Here is a 22,008-nt window from a genome sequence, read left to right on the forward strand (position 1 = left end):
GTATATATATATTCCATCTTCATATTTATACATCTGTAAAAAATACAGTGTACTTCTGCATCTAGTTGAATAATCTCTCATAGTTTTACATCTACTGGAAGTTTTTCGTCTTGGATTTATACATTATTTAATATAATATTAATATATTAGTTATTTGTGTGTGTGTTAAAATAACTAAGAAAATTAGGAAAATCCAGTTCTTTACCAATAATAGCACAAATGTAGCTTAACTAGAAGGACGAGCCAAACAGATGCAGTGATCGCGTACCTTTATGTCTTTGCAGTATCCAATAAGTGGCTCCATGAGCGAGGACAGGAATTCAGAAGGCCGTGCACTTTATCAGAGTTGGAATGATGCAGACTCTTCTTTCTTCTCTTCTGTATTCAGTCTGTGTAAAATGCACACATCTCCTACAGTTTACAATTGACTAACACTCCACTACAGGTTCAGTCTCCAGCTACACCAGTGTTTCATCTGTGGACAAAACAAACATACTTTTAGTTCCTTCTAAAATACCCCCTTAAAGTTTTACAAATGGATTATATTGATTTTTAAGGCCCATGAGTGTTACAGAAAGGAAAATAAGGACAAAATACAGATTCAGGGCCACAACCGACAGTGTGTTATGTGTGGTGTTCCTTCACCACACCCCTCTGGATCAGTGCGGAAGGCCCGTGATCGTTCGCTTTAGAGTCCTCGCAACTGTCAGTCTGCTGATGGCGGGATGAACGCTGCCTGGAAGAGTCAAGGGGAGGGCTCCTTTCTAAGGAAGGCTGAATTAAACCAGTTCGTATTCCTCAACTTCCAGACATCTGACTCCTTGCTTTTCTAGAGTACATGACCACTACTGTTGAAAACCGCGGGCATGGTTTGTGTTTCTCTGGGGAACAGGTTATATCATAGTCTATTTTAGCCTGTTTTTTTCCACTTCCACAAAAGCCCAAATTTTTTAACTGTCTTCCTTCTTGGACTTTATGGTGAATTTGGCTCTTAACCTTGAAAATGTGAGCCAGCAGTTGCGTATGCTTAGATGAGATGCTTTAGCAGTGTAATGTCAAACATGCCTGCATCAGAGCAGCCTGACAACTGAGATTATGGCCCGTCTCCTCTCTATTTCCTTTCTTTATTGTTTGTCCACATAAAAAGAAACAAATGCTGCTTTTATTCTTAGTAGTAACCGCTTACATCTGTTCCTTGGGCAGTGGGGATGGGAACGTTTCCATCTTCATTAATCAATCAAAGTAATTGTGCCTTAGGACACTGGAATTTCAAATTGGTTATGAGACTTCAGGTGATGAGGTAACACACAGTTATCACAGAACACTCTCCACCCTTGTCCTCCCAGTTCTTGAGTTTTTGTGAGAAATCGTTGGCCTATTTATAATCCTAAATCTTTTTTAGATGCCTTTTTTTTTTTTTTGCAAATATTTTCATTGCCGTGGATGCTGAACACAGCTGGCAGCAGTGCCATACCTTTAGATACCAGAGGAGGTTCCCTCTCTCGATAGCTGGTGTTGCTCACCTGGCGGGGACTGCCTCCACTGCAGTGATGCCCCCTGTGCTGCCTCCCCCTCCTCAGCTGTGGCTGGGAAAGGGCCTCTGCAGAGGCCCTGGTGCTGCTTGCTTCACTGCTTCCCTTCCCTGAGCCAGGCTGGGGCTGTTGTGATGCACACCACCCACGCAGTCCCCAGGTCAGCAGTGCCCACGCTGGAGGAGCTCACTTACCGTCAGGGGCTCTCAGGTCCTGAGTTTGCGGTGAGGCCTCCTTACGCTGAGATGACGTTGAAACCTCTGAGGGAGATGAGACTGTGGCTGCTGCAGCTGTTGAATTTTTGTTCTGTTCTTCAGGTTCCTGCAGGAGGAATAACTGCCATCCCTGCTGACCCCAGCACAGACAAACCTAAGCAGGGTGGGGAGAGGCTGCAGGAGGTTCACTTCCCTAAGCCATTTCTCTTCAACAGCAGGATTTTAAGCAAAATGTCTCGATATTCCACTAGCATGAGGACAAGAATCAAAGTGAGCTGCACCAGACACTGCCTAAACAGTCTAATATTCTGGATGATGATTTTACTGATTTAGGGGGGGTCTTTTTTTTTCTTTTTCCTTGGTCTTTACCAAGGAAAAAAAATCCCATTTTAGTTAATTGGGTTTTCTGCCTCAATAAAATCTTGAAAATTGAGCCAAAATGTAGAAGAAACTAACTGCTAATACGTTAGAAAATACCTCTGGAATAGTGAGAATGCAGTTACGGTACTATAGTTTGAGAAACTACATACTTTCAGAAGACACTTTAAAACCTTTGCTGGAAAAATGTGTTAAATTTCTACTGAGCCAGTTACCAATGGGACCTACATAACTGTTTATCCGTAGCCCTACACCTTCTTGCTTTTTGCTTGTGTTTTTCAAAGATGCAAAAACAAAGCCCAGCCAGCATTTAATGAAAAGACCAGTTAGAAACAGTTCCTTCACCCTTTATACTGCTCAGTCAGTCAGAATTGCTGGTACCAGTAGCGCAGTAGCTGATACTGATTAGTCAAAGAAATCAGAGCATATTTTTGATCACAAAGGTGTAAGAATTAAAAACAAACAAACACACAAAAAAACACAGACCATACTTACCCAAGTTTTCTCCTTTTTTATGTGGTGTCAGTGCAGTCATCTCTGTTCCTGGCTATGGTTTTCTCTTTCCCATCTTGTTGGCTTTCTTAAGCTCCAAAAAAGGCCACCATGGATGCAGTGAGTCCTGCCACTTCCCTGCACGTAAAAGAGCACAATGGACAACATGGAGTTAGGAGCCTTAGTTGGGGGCATTTTAAGTTCCTCCTGCTGGCTCTGGGGCATCTATAAGCGCTTCTAGATGAGCCAGCCCTGGATAGCTAACGAGCACAAAAAGAAATCCGTGTATTACCACCGCGAGCATGTTTGGAAAACAGCATCTGGTTTTGCTATTACAGACAGCTGCTTTTCTCTCAAGTGAGCCACATTACTTGACACACAAAAATAATTAACAGCTAACAATTCTAGAATTGATGTGAGGTAAAAGAGAATTACTGAATAAAAGCTGCCAGTGACTACTTCAGGTACTGCCACATTGGAAAAAAAAAACACATGGGGCTCTTACATGTTGGATGGAAAAAGGCAGGGTTGAAGTGATGAGAAACCCTAATTTCATTATATCAAGCAAAGTTTTTTTTTTTTTTCCTCTCTGTTCAAGCAACACCAAAAGATGAACAACAAGCCCGAAAGAACTTGTGGAATGCCTAGGGCAGTTTGCTAAACAGTTCCCTCCCTCACCTACCATCATGTCTCTCCAGCGTTGACTAGCGTTTTAAGAATGGTCTCCTAAGAGGCATCGCTTGGGGAGTAAAGAAGTTTTAGAGCATGACTTTTTAAATCTGTGAACTACTCCATGACTTGCAGTTCTTCAGGGAAGAAAAATAATTTGTCTTTTGGCGGTGGAAAATTTCACTTGGTTTAAAAGGAAAATCCCCCAAAACTCAACTTCAATTCTGCTGAGGCACATCAGACTGAAATGTTCCAGATTATCAGAAGAGAAAGGGCAAGCTTATTTTTTTGACCTGCAGACAATCCGTATGTCATCTTTCTCCACTGCAATAGTGTTCGTACACCTCATACCGAACGTGTAAGTGATGACACAGGTGGTGGTGTTCCTCTCTGCCTTATCCCCTCATTTCTCAAAGGGCTTTTGGATCAAGAGCGTGGCTCCTGTGTGAATCTAGTTTTGTATTAAAGGTGATTGAAAATTGTTTGGCTCACAGTGACTGACAATTGAGAAACTGCCTTACTGTTACAGTTTTTGTAATAAAAATTTTAATGTAAAAAAAAATGGGCTTGAAATAAAAGCCACTGCCATTAGCAGTGAAAAATCCTCCACATCACATTCTCGTCATACATGGCTGTTGTAAAGCTGATCGTACAGGTCACACCATATGTGTGTCCTGGAAACAGCTCACTTGTTTCACTTCATAATTAAGCGGGCAGGTGAGGAAGATGTTCCTGTCACAGATTACTGTAAAACACATTCTCGGGCCCAAACTTTCTGTCTCAGCTGGAAACACACAGTGCTGATGGACTGCACAAGAGGATGGCAGATAGGCTGGGCTAGAAGCATGCTGAACACAAAAACTGAAGGAAAGGAGCTGGCCTGCTCTGCGGGAGGGGTGCGGCTCAGCACCGTGCTCTCAGTTTATGGAAGTAGCTGCTGCGGGGTTTCACAGGGATGGAGCGGCGTGCGCTTCTGGCTCAGTGCTCAGAACTAGCATGGCAAAGGGTCGGCTGCTAGAAGACCCGTTTTTTCGGAGAGGATAAATGCTTGTGTTTCCTGAGCCAAGAGGTCAAACAGGCAGTTAACTGAAGAGTTGTGGGGAAGGCAGCTCAGGCTGTCCTGTGACACAGTGTGCTAGGAGACAGAGCACTTACCTGTGGGATGTGATGTGCGGGCTGACTTCTTCCATGACCAAGACTTCTGCAGCAGTTCATACACTACGGCTGCTCCTGTGCCTCACTCCTTCTAAACAGCGGAGCCCATACACAACTTGTGGTCATCGGGAACCTGCAAAAAAAAAATAAATAAATCACAGCAAGGTCGGAAGCCTGTGGAATGGCTGCCCTGCCTGTCCTGAGGCACCTGCCTGGGATCTGGGGCCCTGGGCCTCCTTTGCCCCCTCCCATGGAACCAGGCCGGGGCTGTGGGTCAGCCCTGCACCCCCGACCAATGCTGGTGCTCTGTGACGATCCCACCGGGTAAGAACTGCGATAATTACAGCAAACGAGGCCGGATAGCAACAGGAAGCGGGGAGAGGGCCTGCAAGTAGCTGCAGGGCAGGACAAGATGAAGAGAAAGGAAAGGGTCGGTGGCTATCGGTGCCTGCGGTGAGGGCACGGCAGCACAGGGCTGAGGGATCTGTGTGGGGCCTCCTGCAGAGACTGGACCAGGCCACCGGCCTGCGGGAGCCTCCTCCAGCCCCTGGGCTCTGACCTGCCTCTCGGCGGGACTTGGGCATTCACCACCGAGCTGCATTTCTTCTTCCGATATTCAGCGACTCATCTGGCTCCCACATCAGGCTTTGAACCAACCATGGATTATGCATGAAATTCAACCACAAGCTGCACATTCCCTCCTGAAACATCAGCAATTCATCCAGAAAGAATGCAGCCCCTCTGTCCTCCCTCACCCCCAGCAGAACACAAAGGGAAAGGCCCTGGCAAACTCCCAAGAAGGGGGCTGCTGCAGGGCGGGTGTCTGCCCCGCACGTCCCTCCTCAGCTCTGCCTCCGTTGGGTTCGGCAGGAGCAGGCTGCCAACAGTCTGAGAGTGTCATTAGGAGGCAGTGACTCACCGCGGCCCGAGGGCTGCTCTATATTTAGGCATGACAGAGTCAGGAATGAATGCGTGGAGCTGGGAGCTGCTATCCTGAGGTCAAGACAAGGTTCAGATCCTGGCTGTCAGGGTTCACCATCACGCAAACATCCCCCCCTCTCACCTTCAGGGAGAACAGCTGGCAGAGGGAGCGGGCAGTGGCCCACAGCCAGGTCAGAGGACCCGCAGGTACAGGCTGATGGCTGTAAGAAGCCCTCCCTGCTGCAGCTGCTGGGCCTGGGCAGCGACTCCCTGCGATGGCTCGGGGCAGGGGGAGGTGTTGTGTAGGGTTTGTTAGTGTTACTCAATCCCACATTTTTTCCTGGTCTTTAGATCCTGAAGTTTGGGTGCAACGAGCTGTTTGCAGCTGGGTTGCAAACATCTCGGCAGACTGGTGGGGAGAGGGCTGGAAGGAAGGAGGAGAAGGAAAAAGGGTGGCTCAACCCCGGGGCAGGGCAAAGCAGCTGCCACGTTTTGGGAAAGCAGTTTCAAGACCGCTTTTTTGTTCGCAAACTTTTACTTCGGGACAAGTGACAAACCAGCAGGAAAGTTCCTGACTCCTCTCTTCCCAGGCTCCACGCGTTGCCAGCTGCTCCCCCTGCCCCGCGCAGCTTTCCTAACAAATCCTGATTGATTTTGCAAATGGCCCTGGCTCTGTGCTCTCTGCCCAGAGGCGTCCTATGGGGCACAGCACGCACAGCTCACGCACCAGGCGCTGTGTTTTGCACCCCCTGCAGTCCTGCCAGCATTTTTCCCTCGCTTCTCCATGTTCGGTGGCACATGGATCAGCCACCAGGGAGTAAGGGGTGACAAAGAAAGCCACGTTCTGGAGTTGCCACCAGGGCAACTAAAAGGCTCTGCTAAAAAGCACGGCACCAGGCACAGCCACCCAGGGGCTCTGCTCAGTGTTTCCAAGTTATTTCTGAACAGCTGTTTTGCTCTTTTAACGTTAATTTCTGCCAGCCTGTTCCTGGGGGCGGGGAGCACTGAGGCTGCAAACCAGCACGTCACGCAGGGCAGCGATGGAGCCGGCGGGGACACGACTGGCTTCCGCTCAGTGCGCGACGCTGTGTGGGGCTGTGGAACTTGCTCTTCCCTATCCTGGGGCTTCCCGACAACAATTCCAGCGGCACTGCGCAGCCAACAGACCGGACCATTCCCAGGGAATGGACCATTTAGTAGCAATGCGGGTCCCTCAGAGTCCCTGAGGGGCACTGAGCAGGCGGTGGGGGGCACCAGAACAGACCCAAGAAGGCAGCAGCTGGCTCCAGCCCCACGCTATTTCACGGGAGGGGACTGCCCAGCCCGCCTGCTCCGCTCACCTCTCTGAGAAGCCAAGGCTGGGCTGCGGTCCCTGCTCCTTATCCCATGCCTGGAGAACCCAACGGGGGCAGCATGCAGAAGGTGCAGGCAGTCAGGGGCTGCGGGGCTCTGGCGTGTCAGAAGTGCCAATGCTGCGGGGCCAAGTCTCCTGCAAAACAGCAAAATGTCAGAACTTGCACTTACACGTGCCACGTATTTGAGAGACCCGCAGCCGGGCTCCCCTTGCCTCTGGTCAGCGCCCCGTGCTCCAGCAGACATGACCGCTGGGGCTGCCCTCGGAGGCCACAGCGAAGGGGCAGCTGTGGAGCGGCTGTTTCTGGAGGCAGCACTGTGCTGGGACACATCTGAAAAGCTTCCCGAGTGAAGCCGGAACCTTCCTGTGCTGTTTCTCTTCCCGAGTCTTTATCAGTGGTTTGCGTTGTCTTTTGTTGTTGGTCTGTTTGGCTGTTTTCTTTTAATAAGTAACGTTTTGAAACCCCCGCAGGCCATGCAGGCCCCACGAGCCAGGGCCTGCTGCCACCCCCTGAACCCGTTACCTGACTTGGGTTTTGGTGCCAGCCCTTTGTGCTGCGAGCCACCTAGGCTACAAGTCGAACTCAGCAGCATCAGCACTACACAAAAGCAGCTGCAACAACCAGCTGCCTAACGTCAGCCTTCGGGAGTCCCGCTAACGGCAAACACATATCTGCATCATTGATCCCGTAACAGGAGGGAAACACCAAGGGGTTGCCCTGAATCCAGCCCTAAACCCGAATTACTGCTAGCTGCTGCACCACCCCCAGGAGGCCCATCGCAGCAGGATACGGTGCTCTGATCCATTGCCCGGGCAGGGGGAGTTGTGGAGGAAGAGAAACTCTCCACCTCCCACCCAGCAGGGCCGGGAGCAGGGCAGCCCGCTGGCTGCCTCGCTGGGCAGGGTGCTTGTGCCGCACACCCTGGGCAAGTGGCCCCCACTCAGCGCCCGGCGGCTCCGTTCCGGGACCTTCCGACAGCAGCCCAAGCCCCGGTGCTGCAGGGGCCGAGCCGGTTCCAGCGGGATTGTGCAAACGCAAACCCCGGCGTTTCTCCGTGAGACAGACCCGGTCCAAATCTCCACCGCGCACTTTGCACCCTGATTGCCGTGACCTCATCCTGGCTCCCCCCGCAGTGTTTAAAGTCCAGGGCAGAGGGGCGCTCACCTGCCTCTGACGCAGCACAGCTCGCCCTGCTCCTCCCGGCCCGCACGAAGGCTCCGGGGCCTGGATCCGGGCTGCAGGATGCGGCTGCTTTTTGAGGCAGCGGTTCTGTGCCTGACCCTGGGCTTGGGGCACGGCACCGAGGACACGACGCAGGAGAACGCCGCCCACCAGACCTCCTCCACGGAGTCATACTTTCCAGAATGGGGCATCGGGGCCATCCGGGACAGCTTTGAAACAGTTAACAGCTACTTTGACTCCTTCTTGGAACTGCTTGGGGGGAAAAATGGCGTTTGTCAGTACAGATGTCGATACGGTAAGTGAAGGGCGGCCCCACGCTGGGGATGTGGTGCAGAACGCTCTGTGCCTGGGGCTGCTGGCTGCTTTGCTAGGACAGGCACTGTCCGTTAGCACCCTTGGGGATGGTAGAAGGGCAAGGCATTTAGCACTGTCCCAGCAATGTATATGCTCTGTTACTTTCCTAATCTGGTGCTAAGGAGGCCCTCAGAGTGGTGCTGCTGGCCCCCACGTCCCCACCTAGCTCTTCCTGGCTCCTCTCTCCCCGCCCTGTCTTCCCCTCCTTCCCTCCTCTGTGGAAACTCGCAGCTCTCCTTCCCGAGGCCACCCATGACCCAACCCTGGGCGGCACGGGAAGGCCACCGCAGAGAGCCACGACTTCTCTGCTGGTGCCAGCACCAGAAACCCAGCCCTCATCCTTCCCCCTAAGCAGCGACTGGTCTGTGCTGGGTGCAATGGGACAAGAGGAGAGGACGCGGGTCTTACAGCCAGCGTGTGGGGGTGACCCAGCCACCCAGTTACGAGGCCCTGGCGGGGAGGATGAGCTGCTGGTGCAGGCCTGACTCAGAAGGGGCTGTTCGTGTTGGCTGCGGCCGTAATCTCGGCAACCTTCGGAGCGTGGTTATTCAGCAGCCGCGAGTTGGCTAATAGCAGGGGTTGGAGGAGGGGAGATAACAGGAAGGTAAACGAGCCCCACTGTCACCACGGAGGAACCTTTAGTACTCAAGGCGGAATGAGGCAGCCACTGCTCACCTTGGACTTTGAGAGATTTACCAAAAAGGAAGGGTTTGGATCATCCCACAGGGAGGGCACCAGGAGAAACACAGATGCTACAGAGTGCCTGAGGCAAAATTAGGGAAGGCTGATGATACTCAGAGCTCATTTTGGGAAGGAAGCTCATTTTGGCTTACCACTGTCAAGTCCTGGAGAAGTTACCGCTCTCAGGCCAGGTCTCTCCCTGCCCTAGTCCTCTGCTCTCCATGCACCTCCACAGAGCAGTGCAAACACCTGCCCGCTCCCCAGGAGCATCCTGCTTCTTATCAGAGAAATCTTCACCTAGAAAGGAAAACAAACACACACTTCTTTAGCCCTGTTCTTGTCCTCTGCTGAACAGCTCATTAATCACTGGCTGAAGGAGGAAATTTAAAATGCTACCCGCATGCCTCCCAGGGCCTTGCTGTACCCTCCCAGGACCATTTGTCTGTGCTGGTCGCTAGCACAGACACCGCAAACTGCAAGCAGAGGGGATGCAGGGACAATTCCCAACCAACGAGACCAGATGCCTGTGCCCAGAAGAATGAATACCAACCATCTTTATTGTCTTGCTGCTGAATCAGGGCTTGATTGCTTTTTTCCCAGCCAAGAAACAAAATTGGTGCATTCCACTCTCCCACTTCAGACAAGAGATACTGATAATACCTTATTTTGCCACGATAAAGGTCAGGACTCACCTGTAATTGCCACATCCATCTTCAGCTGAGCACAAACACTTGGCTGGTCTGGCTGCCAGCCTCTCCTCCCGATTTATCAGCACCTGGTGAGGTCTGAGAACAAACAAGGTGACGGATTGCTCCCTTAACTCAGAACATTACGGTTACCCAAGTATTTGCAGGAAAATACCTCCTCCTCTTTATAAAAGCTCTCTGGGCATCTCAGGGGGAACAACAGCCTCAAGTGGGAGTAAATCCCTTGACAGCTTCTCTCAGCCGTCTGGCCAGGCAGGACGTTGATGTTCTGCACAGCGAGTGGTCCTGAGGCACACCTTCCAAGGCCCTCCACCAGAGCACTCAGTGGCCGTGGTGAGGAAGGACAGTGTCTGTGCAAAGCAGAGAAATAACTTGGTCCCCCCACCGCAGCAAGGGACCCCAGGACCATCTGTTCACCTGGAAATCTCTTCCCTTCACCTTACCCCAGTACTGCAGTGTCTCAGACCTCCTGCATGGGCCACAAATCTCCTCTAGCCAGCAGGCTGTTTTCCAGCCTCTTGGCACAGCCACAACAGCTTGGGGATATTAAAATGCATCAGGGAAACTTGCTTCCCATTAGAAACACAACTTCGGTTCTCCTTTAAGGTAACGCCAATGAGGCAGTGCCCTGAAATACATCTTCCAGAGAGCAGGCTTTCTCAGCAGGGCCATGCTTCTGTACATCAGCATCACCCCCCAGGCAGACCACGAGAGGTGCCTGGTGAAACACAGGCAGCAAAACCACCAGCGTGACCCACCGAGCCCCTTCCCCACCACAGACCTGCCTGTGGGATGGGCAAGCAATAAATAATAACAGGCGCTGAGTAAACGCTCATGTAGAATGAGGAGCCCCATCGCTAGTGCCTTGCCTTTGTTTTTGTTTTCCTCTCAGCTACAGACAAGATGTGGGAGAGAAGTTAACTGTGGTGTCTCAGGCTTGATCTAGCTGATCACTTTGCAAATGATTAAACTTTGTTTTTCAAAGAGGAGGGGGCGGGTTTCCTACAAAGGCTCATCTTGAGGGCAGTTCTGTTGATTTCACAGTTCTCACAAGATTTATTTTTTCTGGTCACCTTTGTAAAACATTTTAATAGCTGGAACTTCAGCTTGTTGAAGGTTTTCTCTAGAAACACAGTTATCCCCACATACCAAAGCAGCCTCACTCCTACTCCGAATTGCCACCTTATCCCGTAATTGGCAACAGGCTGCAGGAACACAACTTATCATCAATAGTACAAGCAAGTCATTAAAATTTGATCCCATCCTGCAAAATCTACCTTAGATTTTGAACCTGCCGCTGCTTCCTTCTTCAGCTCAAGAACATTTGACTCTGAGTCCCAATTCTTGGCTCCTTCCAGAAAAGGAACCAGGCTGTAGCCAGACCTGGGTGCTGCCCTCCTCTCACTGTGTTGCTTGGGAGTCGTTGGCTGTAAGATTCAGCCCATCTATAGACACAATCCCTTCCCTCTACAGCATAGCCACCAAAATAGCGTAATATGCAACGTGTCCTGAACTCAGGTGTTACCTTGTGTCTGTGTACCTCAATGGACTTGTGTTTTCGTGCAAAGCTAATCGTATAATGGTGGTGTGCCGTGACCAGCTGACCTGTGCTCTCTGTCTATTGTTAACTCGGCTCCACCTGCTCAAATAACAATGCTTTCTGCTAGAAAAGTGCATCTGGAGCAGGAAGCAGATCTGACCTATTCAAAGGGACAAAAGGGTGGAAACGAGAGTAGCTGCCGTACTGAGAAATACCTTCCCACACAAATGCCACTACCTGCTGGGAATGTCAACTGGAGAGCTTTGTCTTGGCTTGTGGACAGCTGAATCCTTGAAGCACACTGCACTTCTGTAGGGTTGGAGAAAACTGCCTATTGGCATCTCACAGCTGGATGGTATTTTGGTCCGTTATTTGTTGCAAGCCTGTTGTTTAAACAAAACTGCGCTAGCAATTTGTAATTTAGAAGGTGCTGGGAACATTCCTGCACGTGACCTTTTGAGGCATTTTGCTGTGAGGTCTTCCCAAAACCATACTAGATTTAGTAGATTTATGGCTATATTAACCACTGGTAATCTAGGTACCTTGTCAGAAAAAAAGGGGAAAAGTGTCTTACGTGGCTATCGGTGCCGACAAGAAGAAAAAGAGAAAACGGAGTTTAAAAGGATCCAATCCTGAAAGGCTAAATTACATCTACTCTATATCTATACACACTCTCTAACAGGGATCAAGGAAGCTGGAACTTCACGACACAGGTGATGGACTTACAGAAGTCTTAACTCAAACATGCTTTAGTTGGAGCATTCACACAGCTTACAAAGTTTCCCAAAGCAGGGTTCAAAGGTCTTGTTTTAACACCGCATCCTGCATTTGAGATCTCCCTTGCATAAACCCTGCTGGGGCAGAAACACAACAAGCACTGAACACGCACCGAGGGACAGCAGAGAGAAACCCAACCCCACGAGGGCTGGTCTGCACTGGAAACAGGGCAGTCCCGTCACGCTCCCTCTCTCCACTCTTTCAGCATCGAGTAAATAATTATTCAGGGAGGAACTTCTTGCTTCTCTACGGCTATTAAGAAGCATACTAAGGGAGGACAGATATAAAGGGATGAAACTGCAGAGTGTGTCAGTGGCACCCGTCCTTCGCTCTTTGCACCTCCTGGAGAAGAACAAAACATCTGGGGACGCAGAGCAGAGGGGAGCTGCCTGACTCTCCGTGTTTTTTGGTACAACTCTTGGGAAGATCAGCTTTCCTAACGCTTTTCCTTTCTTTCTCAGGGAAGGCTCCAATGCCGCGACCTCACTACAAGCCCCAAGAACCGAACGGCTGCAGCTCCTATTTTCTGGGGCTCAAGGTACCCCAAAGTGTATGTACTGCCACACCCACCATCCCGAAATAATGCAATTCTCTAATCACAGTAAGCAGCTAATAATTCGGGGGAGGGAAAATGCTCAGCTGTGCTAGATGCTGGCTGTGCGATGGCTTCTCCTCACGGCTGAGGGCAGAGCTCTGCAAAAGGGAGGGAGTATCGCTTGTGCTGCGCTAGGGGACACGCTGCCCTCCTGGGACTGCCAAAAGACACGGCTGGCTGCCGACGGCAGGCAAGGCGAACGCGTCAGTCTGAGCACAGCCGAGCTCACTGTCACTCAGGGAAGCAGGAAGACCTCAGGGGCTGGTGGCAGCAGAACGGGGATCACGTAGACGAGCTCCGTCCATGACAGACTGGCCTGTTGCTCTGGCTGTCTCGGTAGGCACCGCAGGTTTCCTGAGCAGAGTGCTAGAAGAAGAAAAGGGATGTCCAAGCAGAGCATCGGTGTGGGGAAACGTGTTTTTATCGACCCTGTGCCCTTGTGAGACACATTTGATGCTAGGCAGCTCAGTGATTATGCTAATTATGTATTAGCATAATGCACAAACAGCAATATCTGGATGCGTTATCCACACCGCTCCCTCCCATGCTTTTTGCCTCTACTGGGTACTGGAATAAACCTGCGGGCTTTAATGCTGCACCCTCTCGCCGTTTTAAAGGCAATTAATGAAATCATATTGGAATCACCAGGAAAAGCTCTCCCGAGAGGCTCTAAGAGGAGAAATTACTATTCAGCAGGTGCATTACTGCTGCCCATGAAGCCTGCAGCAATTAGGCCGATTCCTGCCCTGAAAACACCTCCCTTTACAGCCCATTTTTCTTGTTAGATTAGTTCCTTAAACCACATTTCATTGCAAACCTTGTGGGCATTTCTGTGGTACTGCCTCCTTCTGCGGGCGGTCGTGAGTGCTGAGCGCAATGGAGAAAAAACACATCCCCTAAATATTACATGAGGAAGGCCGATCAGGGGAAGAATTCATAACGAGCTAACGAGTCCAGCCTCTCTAGGAGTCAGGCCCTGCTCCATCACCCCCATGGTTATTAGCTAAGCTTGCGGCTTACCTCCAAGGGAGCAGAACCTCCCCGATCCATGCTGTATTTATCCTTGGTCTCACGAGCACATCTGTAAGAAAAGAGGCATTAATAACACTTATATCAGATTTATTAGGCCAAGGAGCAGGCTGTGGGAAAAGGAGGAAAAGGGGGCTTTGCCATACCTCTGGTTTGGGCAAAGGAGCCAGCGGGGCCCTGTAAAATCTCGCCCAGTTGCAGCTGTTTGAGTGCAAGGGACGCTCCTTTCCTTTCCTTCCCCAGCTAGATTTGGGCATCCCTGCCATGACCAAGTGCTGCAACCAGCTGGACGTTTGTTACGACACCTGCGGGGCCAACAAGTACCGCTGCGATGCCAAGTTCCGCTGGTGCCTCCACTCCATCTGCTCCGACCTCAAGCGCAGCCTGGGGTTCGTCTCCAAGGTGGAAGGTAGGCTTCCCCAGCTTGCGTCCCCGCGGGGGAACAAGCGGTGCCAGGGAGGGGGGGTGCGTGCAGGGAGCCATCTCCTTGCCAAACCAAACCAAAACCTGCAGTAGGGAGCAGCGCATCTGTCCCGCAGCGTGACAGAGGGGGCAGAGCTGAGAGACAACACGGGGCCTGGGATCTGCCCACACATACTCCTGCCCCAAGACTAGACAACTAAAATTATTTTTACGCCCGTCCTCTGTAAGGCTGGCCTCTGCCTCCTGCAGAGGGCTGCGTGGCAGTAATGTGGGACAGGCAGCGAACAGTGCCTGCTGCGTGCTGCCAGGGTAAGACGTGCCTAAGGAAGGTGGCACTGAGATGGTTTAAGATGTTTGCAGGAGCTTTGGGCTTAAAAACAGGCAGAGCCCTTGAGAACAGCCCCTCTTGGCTCATAAGGTCTGTCGTTAGGTGAAGCTGAGCTGCATTTGCTTTCCAGAGGTGCAGCCTGACTAGAACAACCGCTGAAGTCTGTGTGACCCCGGTACTAGCGTGGGTGGCTTTGTACCCGGTCACAGATAAATGTTTTTAGAGCGTGCAGGCCAGCAAGAGAAAGAGTTGTGGACTGAGACAAGTGCCACAGGCCAAGCACAGCCAAATTTTCATGGTCACTCTTATCTAGGGGTCCTCTTGCAGCCAACCTCTTCCTATCTCTTTGGTTTCCTCTGCCAGTTTTTCAGGTCAGCCCTCTTCCCTTTCAGCCTGCAGCAGTGGAGCCAACAGGCAGGCTCTGGGGAGTTAAGGGGGAGCAGAGCTCAGGCCCTGGCTGACCCAAGCCACCTTTACCTGCAGCCAAGCAGGAGCAGATGCCTCCAGCACACATCCTGGTGGCCAGAGGAGGCACAAGGGCTGTTAGTGAGAACCTCTGAGCTGTCCTCTCCTCCCATTGCTCTATCTCCTCTTGCCTTCTGCGAGTCTCCTCCACTGCCACCCCACTCTTACGGGGGTCCTTTCCACCAAGGCACCAGAGGCCAAAGCAAGCAGGTGGGGCAGAGCGGTTGCCCTCCCTTTGTGTGGATACAGACATCCCTAGCCCGCTTCCAGCCGCGTCAGTAAACCTCAAACTCGATTTCCCCACTGACTCGCCGCAATCTTTGTAGCACCTGCCAAATGAGCAGTCTCCCGAACTACTGATATGCAGCTTCAGGGCTGTTTTGGGGGAAAGGAAGGGGCTAGCAGACAGGCATGCTGGTGCAACCACAGCAGGATGCTTCATGCTGGCATTGTAACTCTGGAAAAAAAAAAACAGAAAAGATTGGCCAGTAGTAGCTATGAACAGCTGTGAGGAGAGGGAGCTGGGAAAGACCGTGCTGTGGAGGTCTTCTGGGAAATGTGCTTGGTACATGGTGCTGTTTGTAGTGCTCCACATGCTCCACCAGCGAGAAAAGGCTGAGAGAGGCAGGAAAGGAGCCTGGCAGGGAGGGAAGTCAGTGCCACCCCAGGCCCCAGAGAAGAAGCCCCAGTTCAGCAGAAGGCACCTTCTGGATTTATAAAAACACATTACCCAGAGAGAACATGCCCACGTTTCCAACTGTAAGTACTCCCGCCAGCCCTCGGACATCCCAGGGTGCCTGTTACTCACATGCCTGATCTTTTCTTTCTCCATAGCTTGTGAATCCGTCGCAGACACGGTGTTTAACGCTGTCTGGACCCTGGGCTGCCGGCCCTTCATGAACAGCCAAAGGAGCGCCTGCATTTGCAGTGAGGAAGAACGAGATGAACTGTGAGGAAGAGCAGATCCCCTGGCCTCCACCAGCCTGCTGCCAAGCGTCCCCTCTCCACACAGCACCTTCTATCAGCCCTCGGGCCAGGGGGACCTGGGCCGAGCAACACGCATCGGCTGCAGCTTTTGGGCAGGAGGCTGTCACGGAGGAGGCAGCCTGTGGAAACGGGGCAGCGATGCCTGCTGTCCAGCGCAGCTGCAGGTCAACAGCCCTGTCCCTTTCCATCAGCCTGAATGACCTGATGCCTATTTTCTCCACAGACTGATCAGGAAAGGCAAGCAGGATGCAGCGATGGTTGTAAACAAGGGGATCACTTGTTTGCCTTAGACACGATTGTATTAGCATCCCCTGCCCCTTACCTTTCTGAATTGCAGTGCGAAGCATGAGGCTTCTGCAGCCCCGCAAAGTCCCAGTCTGTGGCCACACTATTCATGTTTTCCCACTTCTGGTGACTGAAGGAGAGGGGTAATTTGCTCTCAGTATGTTGCTCACATCCATCCCTGACATTCTCCATTCTATCGTTACACGCCCTGACAACCCTGCTTATTTAAATACTTGGTGGATCCTAAAACAATTTAAAATATTCAGGGATTTGGTAAGAATGAGAAGGACTCGCTGTGTTTGTGACACCGACACGTTTTGTTTGCAGTAATACTCGGTGTCTCTTACACACCTACAGCACTCTCCCCGTCTCAAGAGAGGAAGCTGCTTTTCTTTGTCTATGTCACCCAGACTGCATCTGTTTAATTAATTTCTTCCCATATCATTTAACAAAGCTATTCCCTTCAGATCCCTTTTTCACACAAAATGGCTGGGTATCCACCTCCATCTTCTGCACAGAGGCAACAGGAGGCTCACAGTTGTCTTGGATGAGCTTTTTAAAATCCTGGAGGCTTATCTGTCAGATGGCAGGGCTTATTGCTACCTCGGTGGGGCAGAGACACTGCCAGCTGAAGAGCGATCGGCAGTTTCAGACAGCACCCTTTTTAAAACGTGGTTAATACTTCCATCTGCTATCGGGAGCTTTTATTGCGTGTAAAATTAGAATTTAAAGTGGTATATGGAATTTCATCTACATGCAACATTTGCAGACAGCTTTCATCTGTGTTTCTTGTTGAAAGGAAGTTGCTATCGGGTGTGCGTGCCGTGCCACATAAATACTGCAGTGTCTTCTGCAAACATATTTATGGTTATGTTCTTCCATCTGTCACAGAAAAGTTAAGGCTACAGAAGGGTAATTTAACAAGGATGGAAAGAGTCTGTTTTAGTTACCTTTCTTCTAGTTTGTGTTTAAATGGATGCACGGAGCTATAAATTATTTCAGCCCTGTTCTTGCCAGTCATCTTTGCTTTACTGCTAATAGGGACTGCAACAACAAGACCCAACGGTATGAAAACAGGGAACCACAAGTGATTGCAGGAGGTGCACTGTGATGTTTTCCATTAAGGAGGGCCTGAATTTACACTCACCAGGTGTAATGGCCTCCTTTCCTAGCTGTGCTAATGCCACTGGAGAGTGAGGACTGTGCTGCCAAGCTTCATCGCAGTGTGTGGCTATCAGAGCACGAGACTGGACACTGATTATCCATCTAAGAAATACATTTTTTTTTGTCGAGGGACGGAAGGAAACATTTTTGATTCCAGACACTTCCCAACCTTTGCCTTCCTTTGGTGAAATTGCGCCTGTTGTCAGTTCTAAATAGGAGCACACACTTATGATTAAATAATACAATTTTAAAAACGTATCTTGTCTAATCTCAATAGCCTGCTACCAGATTAAAGCCAGGCCAAGCAACCGGTGATGGATAATGACACACACTGGAGAAACTTGAGGGTTCTGAATGAAATCTCTCTTTCCACACACTGACGCTTTGGAGCCACAGCTGCTATAAATCATGATGTCTTTGTGCCTTCAGACTGCCATTCATTCAAAACACGACAGGCTGCTGCATGCGGGGCACCTACAAGCACCACGTTTCACAACAAAGTTAAGCTGTGGCGATCTGAAAAATTCCCCAAGCAGCTCTACAAGGAAACTTTTAAAACTTCAAGTAATGGCAGTGACTCAAGAAAACCACCAGATAATCCTGCATAGGGCAGAGACAGCGCATAAACTACGGTAAAACTTCTGCAGCTGAGCTAGTAACCGCTTCCCCTACACGCTGCTCGTGCTCCTCAGCGGTGTCCAGCTGAGGGCCAGCTTGGGTCATCTTCATCTCCACCCTGCTCTGAACAGTACAAAGACACCGTGCTCACCCGGTGACTTCCTGTTGACTCTGCGTTTTGGCAGGATTATTTGCAACTCTTGCTGATGTTCAGCCCGCTCGGTCAGCGTGCCCTCTCCCAGTGGTGGTGCCTCAAATTTGAACTCTACGTTTCCACCAAGGACATGAAGGCAGGACTAGGAAGGCAGGTACCTGGTGTCTCCTCCTGGACACTAACCGTCTGACTTTCACTTTGCATCCTATGACAGGACGAGGCGGTGCCAGCCAAATCCCAGCCACACGCATCAGGCAGCACCGATGTGGCTTGGATTTGAACCGTGGTTGTCAGCTGGCCGGACCCTCAGGAGCACTGCTGCCGGGCGTCTCGCACACTCAGTGCCTGCTTGTGCACTGCCTTTTGTTTCCACTCCGTGGCGTGGCTGATAAAATTAAAGAGAAAAGCAAATCCCTTGGCTCTCAGATGAGTTTGGCCTTTGATTTCACGTCCAGGTTGTAAAGCTGACAAAGACAGATGGAAGCAAAAGGTAAACTGTGGAGAGAGAAAAGACTGAAAAATGGTTTTGTTCTCTGTCCAGGAGCTTTCCCCTCCACGTCAGAGGAGAAATGGCCACAGGGCAGTGGCAGATAGCAGAGCTATTGTCCCGCTTGCAGGACAAACTGAGCACCTTCCCAGACCACTCTGTTCACATGGCCACACAGACCAGTGCTTCTTCCTCATCACTCCTCCAAATGATTTAGAGAAAAAGCTGTGGAGCAGCTAGGCTGCTTTGTACGGATTTGTCAGAAAGAACCAGATAATGTGCACAATAACTAAAACAAGCAAGGAAACGAATCTTCCACTCCCCACGTCCCTCTCACACTAACGAAAAACACCAGTTGCCTCTCCAGAAGGCTCCAGCTAATTAATTTCATTTCCCAGCTCTTGTTTTAGCAAAACAAGTACATTCAGCAGGGGCTGTCTGAACAAAGAAGTGACAGCAGGAAATTGCCCGTGTGGTCCTAATGCAGAAGAGAATCAGCAGAACCAGGGGGGCATGGCAACACGAGAAGGGGACTTTATTTTTTTCTTTCATGTATGGTTAGATAACACATGAAAAATGCCTTTCTGCTTATACCTACTTATTTTCATAGGAAATTTTTCATTTATTCTACCACACGTGCACACACATATATTCTCAAATCAGAAAAGCAGCCATGGAGCCATTTAGAAAACCCACAAAACTCCCAGCCCATCAAATGCCCATTCATCACGGAAATGTCAGTCACCAGCAGAAATAAATCTGCGAAATGGAATATTGCTGAGGTGATTTGTGCCTCCCTTTTAAATGGTCCCTTCACACAGACTCCCCATCCATTTGCAAGCAGCAATACATTTTGGCTTTGGCAGCAATCTGGCTGCTTCCAACTGAAGCAGCAAATTGGCAATGCGGACTAGGGGGGACTTCCAGCACAGCTCTGAACCCGCACAACATGAAACTTCCTGCAGAAAACCCCACGACTTCACTGCACTGCCATAGCCAGTGGTGGAGAAAGGTCCTTCCACATTTACTCTCCAGCCCTGCCTCTCTCGCCTCGTGCCTCGCTGCTTGCTGTGCCTCCTGCCTTCCATCCCGCGTTCCTCATCCTTCACCACACTGCGCTCCTGCTCCGGCATGACACCCACAGGACCCCAGGCTGATCATCCATTTTATTTTCTTTGGAAGGAGTTTGGTGGCCCAAAGGGATTCCTGACAAGCATCGTGTTGCCGCTGTCACCGTAATTGTGTCTCTAGACAGTTCTCCCCCATCAGGAGGCTGTGCACGCACAGTCACTCAGACGATGCTGCAACATCTCCTGCCACCAGGCTCACTGGGGACAACCCTGTCCCAGGAACCATCCACGTTTACAGCAGTCGTTTGTAATGTGCTGTGCTCAAATCCCTTTGTCAGAGCCACAGCCTCTTAGTCCAGGGTAATCCATTACAGCTTTCAAACACAGACTCGGTAGCAGCATGCTCAGGGGCAGGTGTTTATAGATTTTTAATGATCTTTTTCTTACAATCAAGGTGCTACAGCACTTACAAAAGGCACCGTGTTGCTTGGGGATGTGGGGGGAGAAGAGAGAAAAATAATGAGACGCTAAATACAACAAGAAACACTGTTAAACTGCATGCAATTATCAAAAGACAATAAAAAAAAGTTATTAAATACCTTTTGCTATTTAAAAATAACATTAAGATGTGCCTGTGATAGACCTGAGCTTTAGCTGCCTGTGATGACAACTGCTTCATAGCTCCAAGGGACTTGCACGTTACGGGATACATATTTTTATACATATTTTTATTAATGGTCATCCAAAATCACAGCACACCCAAAAGCTTCAGCATCACTCACAGAACTGCAGAGCAAACACGTTCAGCTACAATACTGTTTTTATCATCTGAAGAGAGTAACGTGTTTAGTCCAGGATGGACAGTCCTGTGGAGCCTGTGGGTGGACGTAGGGAAGGACAAAGTTTGGTAACACTTCAAGCCTGAAAAGCAACAGGGTCCCTTCAACCAAGAGAAACAGAGGTAAAACCAAACTGTTCTGCAGAAGGCTGTGTGCCGAGCCTACTTCACAAATCATCAGCACGCAGCTAGGGAAACAAGGCCTGAGGTACGAGTGGGGCTTTGCCAAATACCTCTCCTTTCTCAGACCACCGTGAAAGAAGGCATCGATAAGAAAGGTTGGTCTCAGGTGGAGGTGCTGTTCCAAGGGATGGGTGTTAGTCTTCAAAGTCAATTCTGATGGGGCCACCCGTCAGGATGTGCTTTGCCACGTGACTGGCCTCCTCCTCTCCCTCCTCCTCCTCTCTCCCAGCCGACCTGCGCACCCGCCGCCGGCAGCCCTGGGCGCAGCGGGAGCTCTCGTCCAGCGCCCCGCACACGAGGATGCGGCAGTGCAGGAACACCTCCTGGAGAGACAGCAGGCGTGAGTTACAGGGAACAGCCCCTTCACTTCCACACCAGCGAGCTCCTTATCCACCACTGCCATCCACAGCCATGCTGGCTGAGCCGTCAGTTCTCCTGTGTGCCTAGGAGAGGGCACGTTTTCCAAAGCACCCAGCACCGAGTCTGCCTCTTAGCCAAGGGCTAGGCAGGGAATGTGAAGGCGTGAAATGAAGGGATGAAAATGCCAGGAATAAGCTTGGATGAGCTCACGTGAACTGGTAGGAGCTGCGTGGCAGGAAGAAGACCAAGAACGCATGAAGCCTCACAAGGAGATGGATGATAGAAACGTGCAAGGGAATTTGACAAGAGGTGGGGAACATAAAGGCAAGAGACTGATGGGCAAGGGAGCAAAATGCAGCTTGATGAAGGGTTAAAACTGGCAGCAGAGGGGAGGAGAGCACAAAGGGCAGGGAGACAGCTGCTCTTTCAGCACAGTCAAGGCAGTCAGTGACAAGACTGCTGCTCCCTGCCCTCTAAATGACAAGGACAGAAAGCAAGCCGTGACTAGGAAAGCAAATGTTTTGAGTGCTGGTCAGTGGTGAGGTCTGAAGCAAAATCCATTGCATGGGAGGATGCACTTGGAGGCAGCAGTATCAACCAGACAGCCAAGTAAAATTTGTGAATTTTGGAAGATCTCATCCTTTTTAACCATACTGAGGCTCTGCAGGGGCTGGAGAGGAAACTTTATGCCTTTTGGAGCAAGCAGCATTGGCTGAGCATAACAACAGTGATAGAAAGACCTGATTTCTTCCAGCACAGAAAAGGAATGCTATTTGCATTAGGAAGATGGCATTATCCTTCTGCTGTCCTGCTACCACAGAGCTTCTGCCCCAAACTGCCACCAGCCTGGGCAGCCTGGTTTCACACTGAATTAAACAGTACCTGGAAACCTCGTATCTGGAAACCTGAGGGGCATCTGTTCAAAGAGCCCGAGAAGGTATGAGGTTGAAGAGATTCAAAACTATAAATCGTCTTGTTTTAAAGACAGGACACTGTGCAATGTGGCTAACTGCCTGGGTTTCTCTTTGGTGACTGGGAACACAAACACTTTTCTCTCCCAGCAT

At 50.4% G+C, this 22,008-nt stretch overlaps 3 protein-coding genes and 1 long non-coding RNA gene across 14 annotated transcripts in view; 2 read left to right on the forward strand and 2 right to left on the reverse strand.

The window, feature by feature from the left end:
• P4HA1 (prolyl 4-hydroxylase subunit alpha 1) overlaps positions 1-802 on the forward strand; it is a 36,202-nt gene extending 35,400 nt beyond the window's left edge. For all 6 annotated transcript variants that reach the window (XM_013172417.3, XM_048069632.2, XM_067000279.1 and 3 more), the window contains one exon: positions 285-802. In XM_013172417.3, the coding sequence (XP_013027871.2) occupies positions 285-355 (71 nt within the window). In that variant the 3' untranslated portion in view covers positions 356-802. The remainder of the gene's footprint in view (positions 1-284) is intronic.
• A 1,817-nt stretch (positions 803-2,619) lies between these two features.
• LOC125183434 (uncharacterized) lies at positions 2,620-8,021 on the reverse strand. Its single transcript, XR_010832703.1, has 4 exons — positions 7,882-8,021; positions 6,703-6,851; positions 4,442-4,574; positions 2,620-2,755 (listed from the first exon to the last, which is right to left on the reverse strand). It is a non-coding gene; the product is annotated as an uncharacterized lncRNA (long non-coding RNA).
• Positions 7,960-18,431, forward strand: PLA2G12B (phospholipase A2 group XIIB). Of its 2 annotated transcripts, none has more exons than XM_013172479.3 (4): positions 7,960-8,194; positions 12,420-12,508; positions 13,826-13,991; positions 15,633-18,431. In XM_013172479.3, the coding sequence occupies exons 1-4, from the start codon at positions 7,960-7,962 to the stop codon at positions 15,749-15,751; spliced, it is 609 nt and encodes a 202-aa protein (XP_013027933.3). In that variant the 3' UTR covers positions 15,752-18,431. The 2 variants fall into 2 exon arrangements, with proteins under 2 accessions (XP_013027933.3, XP_047925599.2); XM_048069642.2 differs by having other exon boundaries at positions 12,420-12,496.
• The window catches only part of OIT3 (oncoprotein induced transcript 3), a 30,433-nt gene continuing 26,681 nt past the window's right edge, over positions 18,257-22,008 (reverse strand). For 4 of the 5 annotated variants that reach the window (XM_067000272.1, XM_048069630.2, XM_013172404.3 and 1 more), the window contains one exon: positions 19,968-20,907. In XM_067000272.1, the coding sequence (XP_066856373.1) occupies positions 20,719-20,907 (189 nt within the window). In that variant the 3' untranslated portion in view covers positions 19,968-20,718. Of the gene's footprint in view, positions 18,392-19,967; positions 20,908-22,008 lie in introns of those variants that run through there. The other variant, XM_067000271.1, reaches the window with a different exon arrangement.

This window comes from Anser cygnoides, chromosome 7 (genome assembly GCF_040182565.1).
Source record: "Anser cygnoides isolate HZ-2024a breed goose chromosome 7, Taihu_goose_T2T_genome, whole genome shotgun sequence".
Lineage (NCBI taxonomy): Eukaryota > Metazoa > Chordata > Aves > Anseriformes > Anatidae > Anser > Anser cygnoides.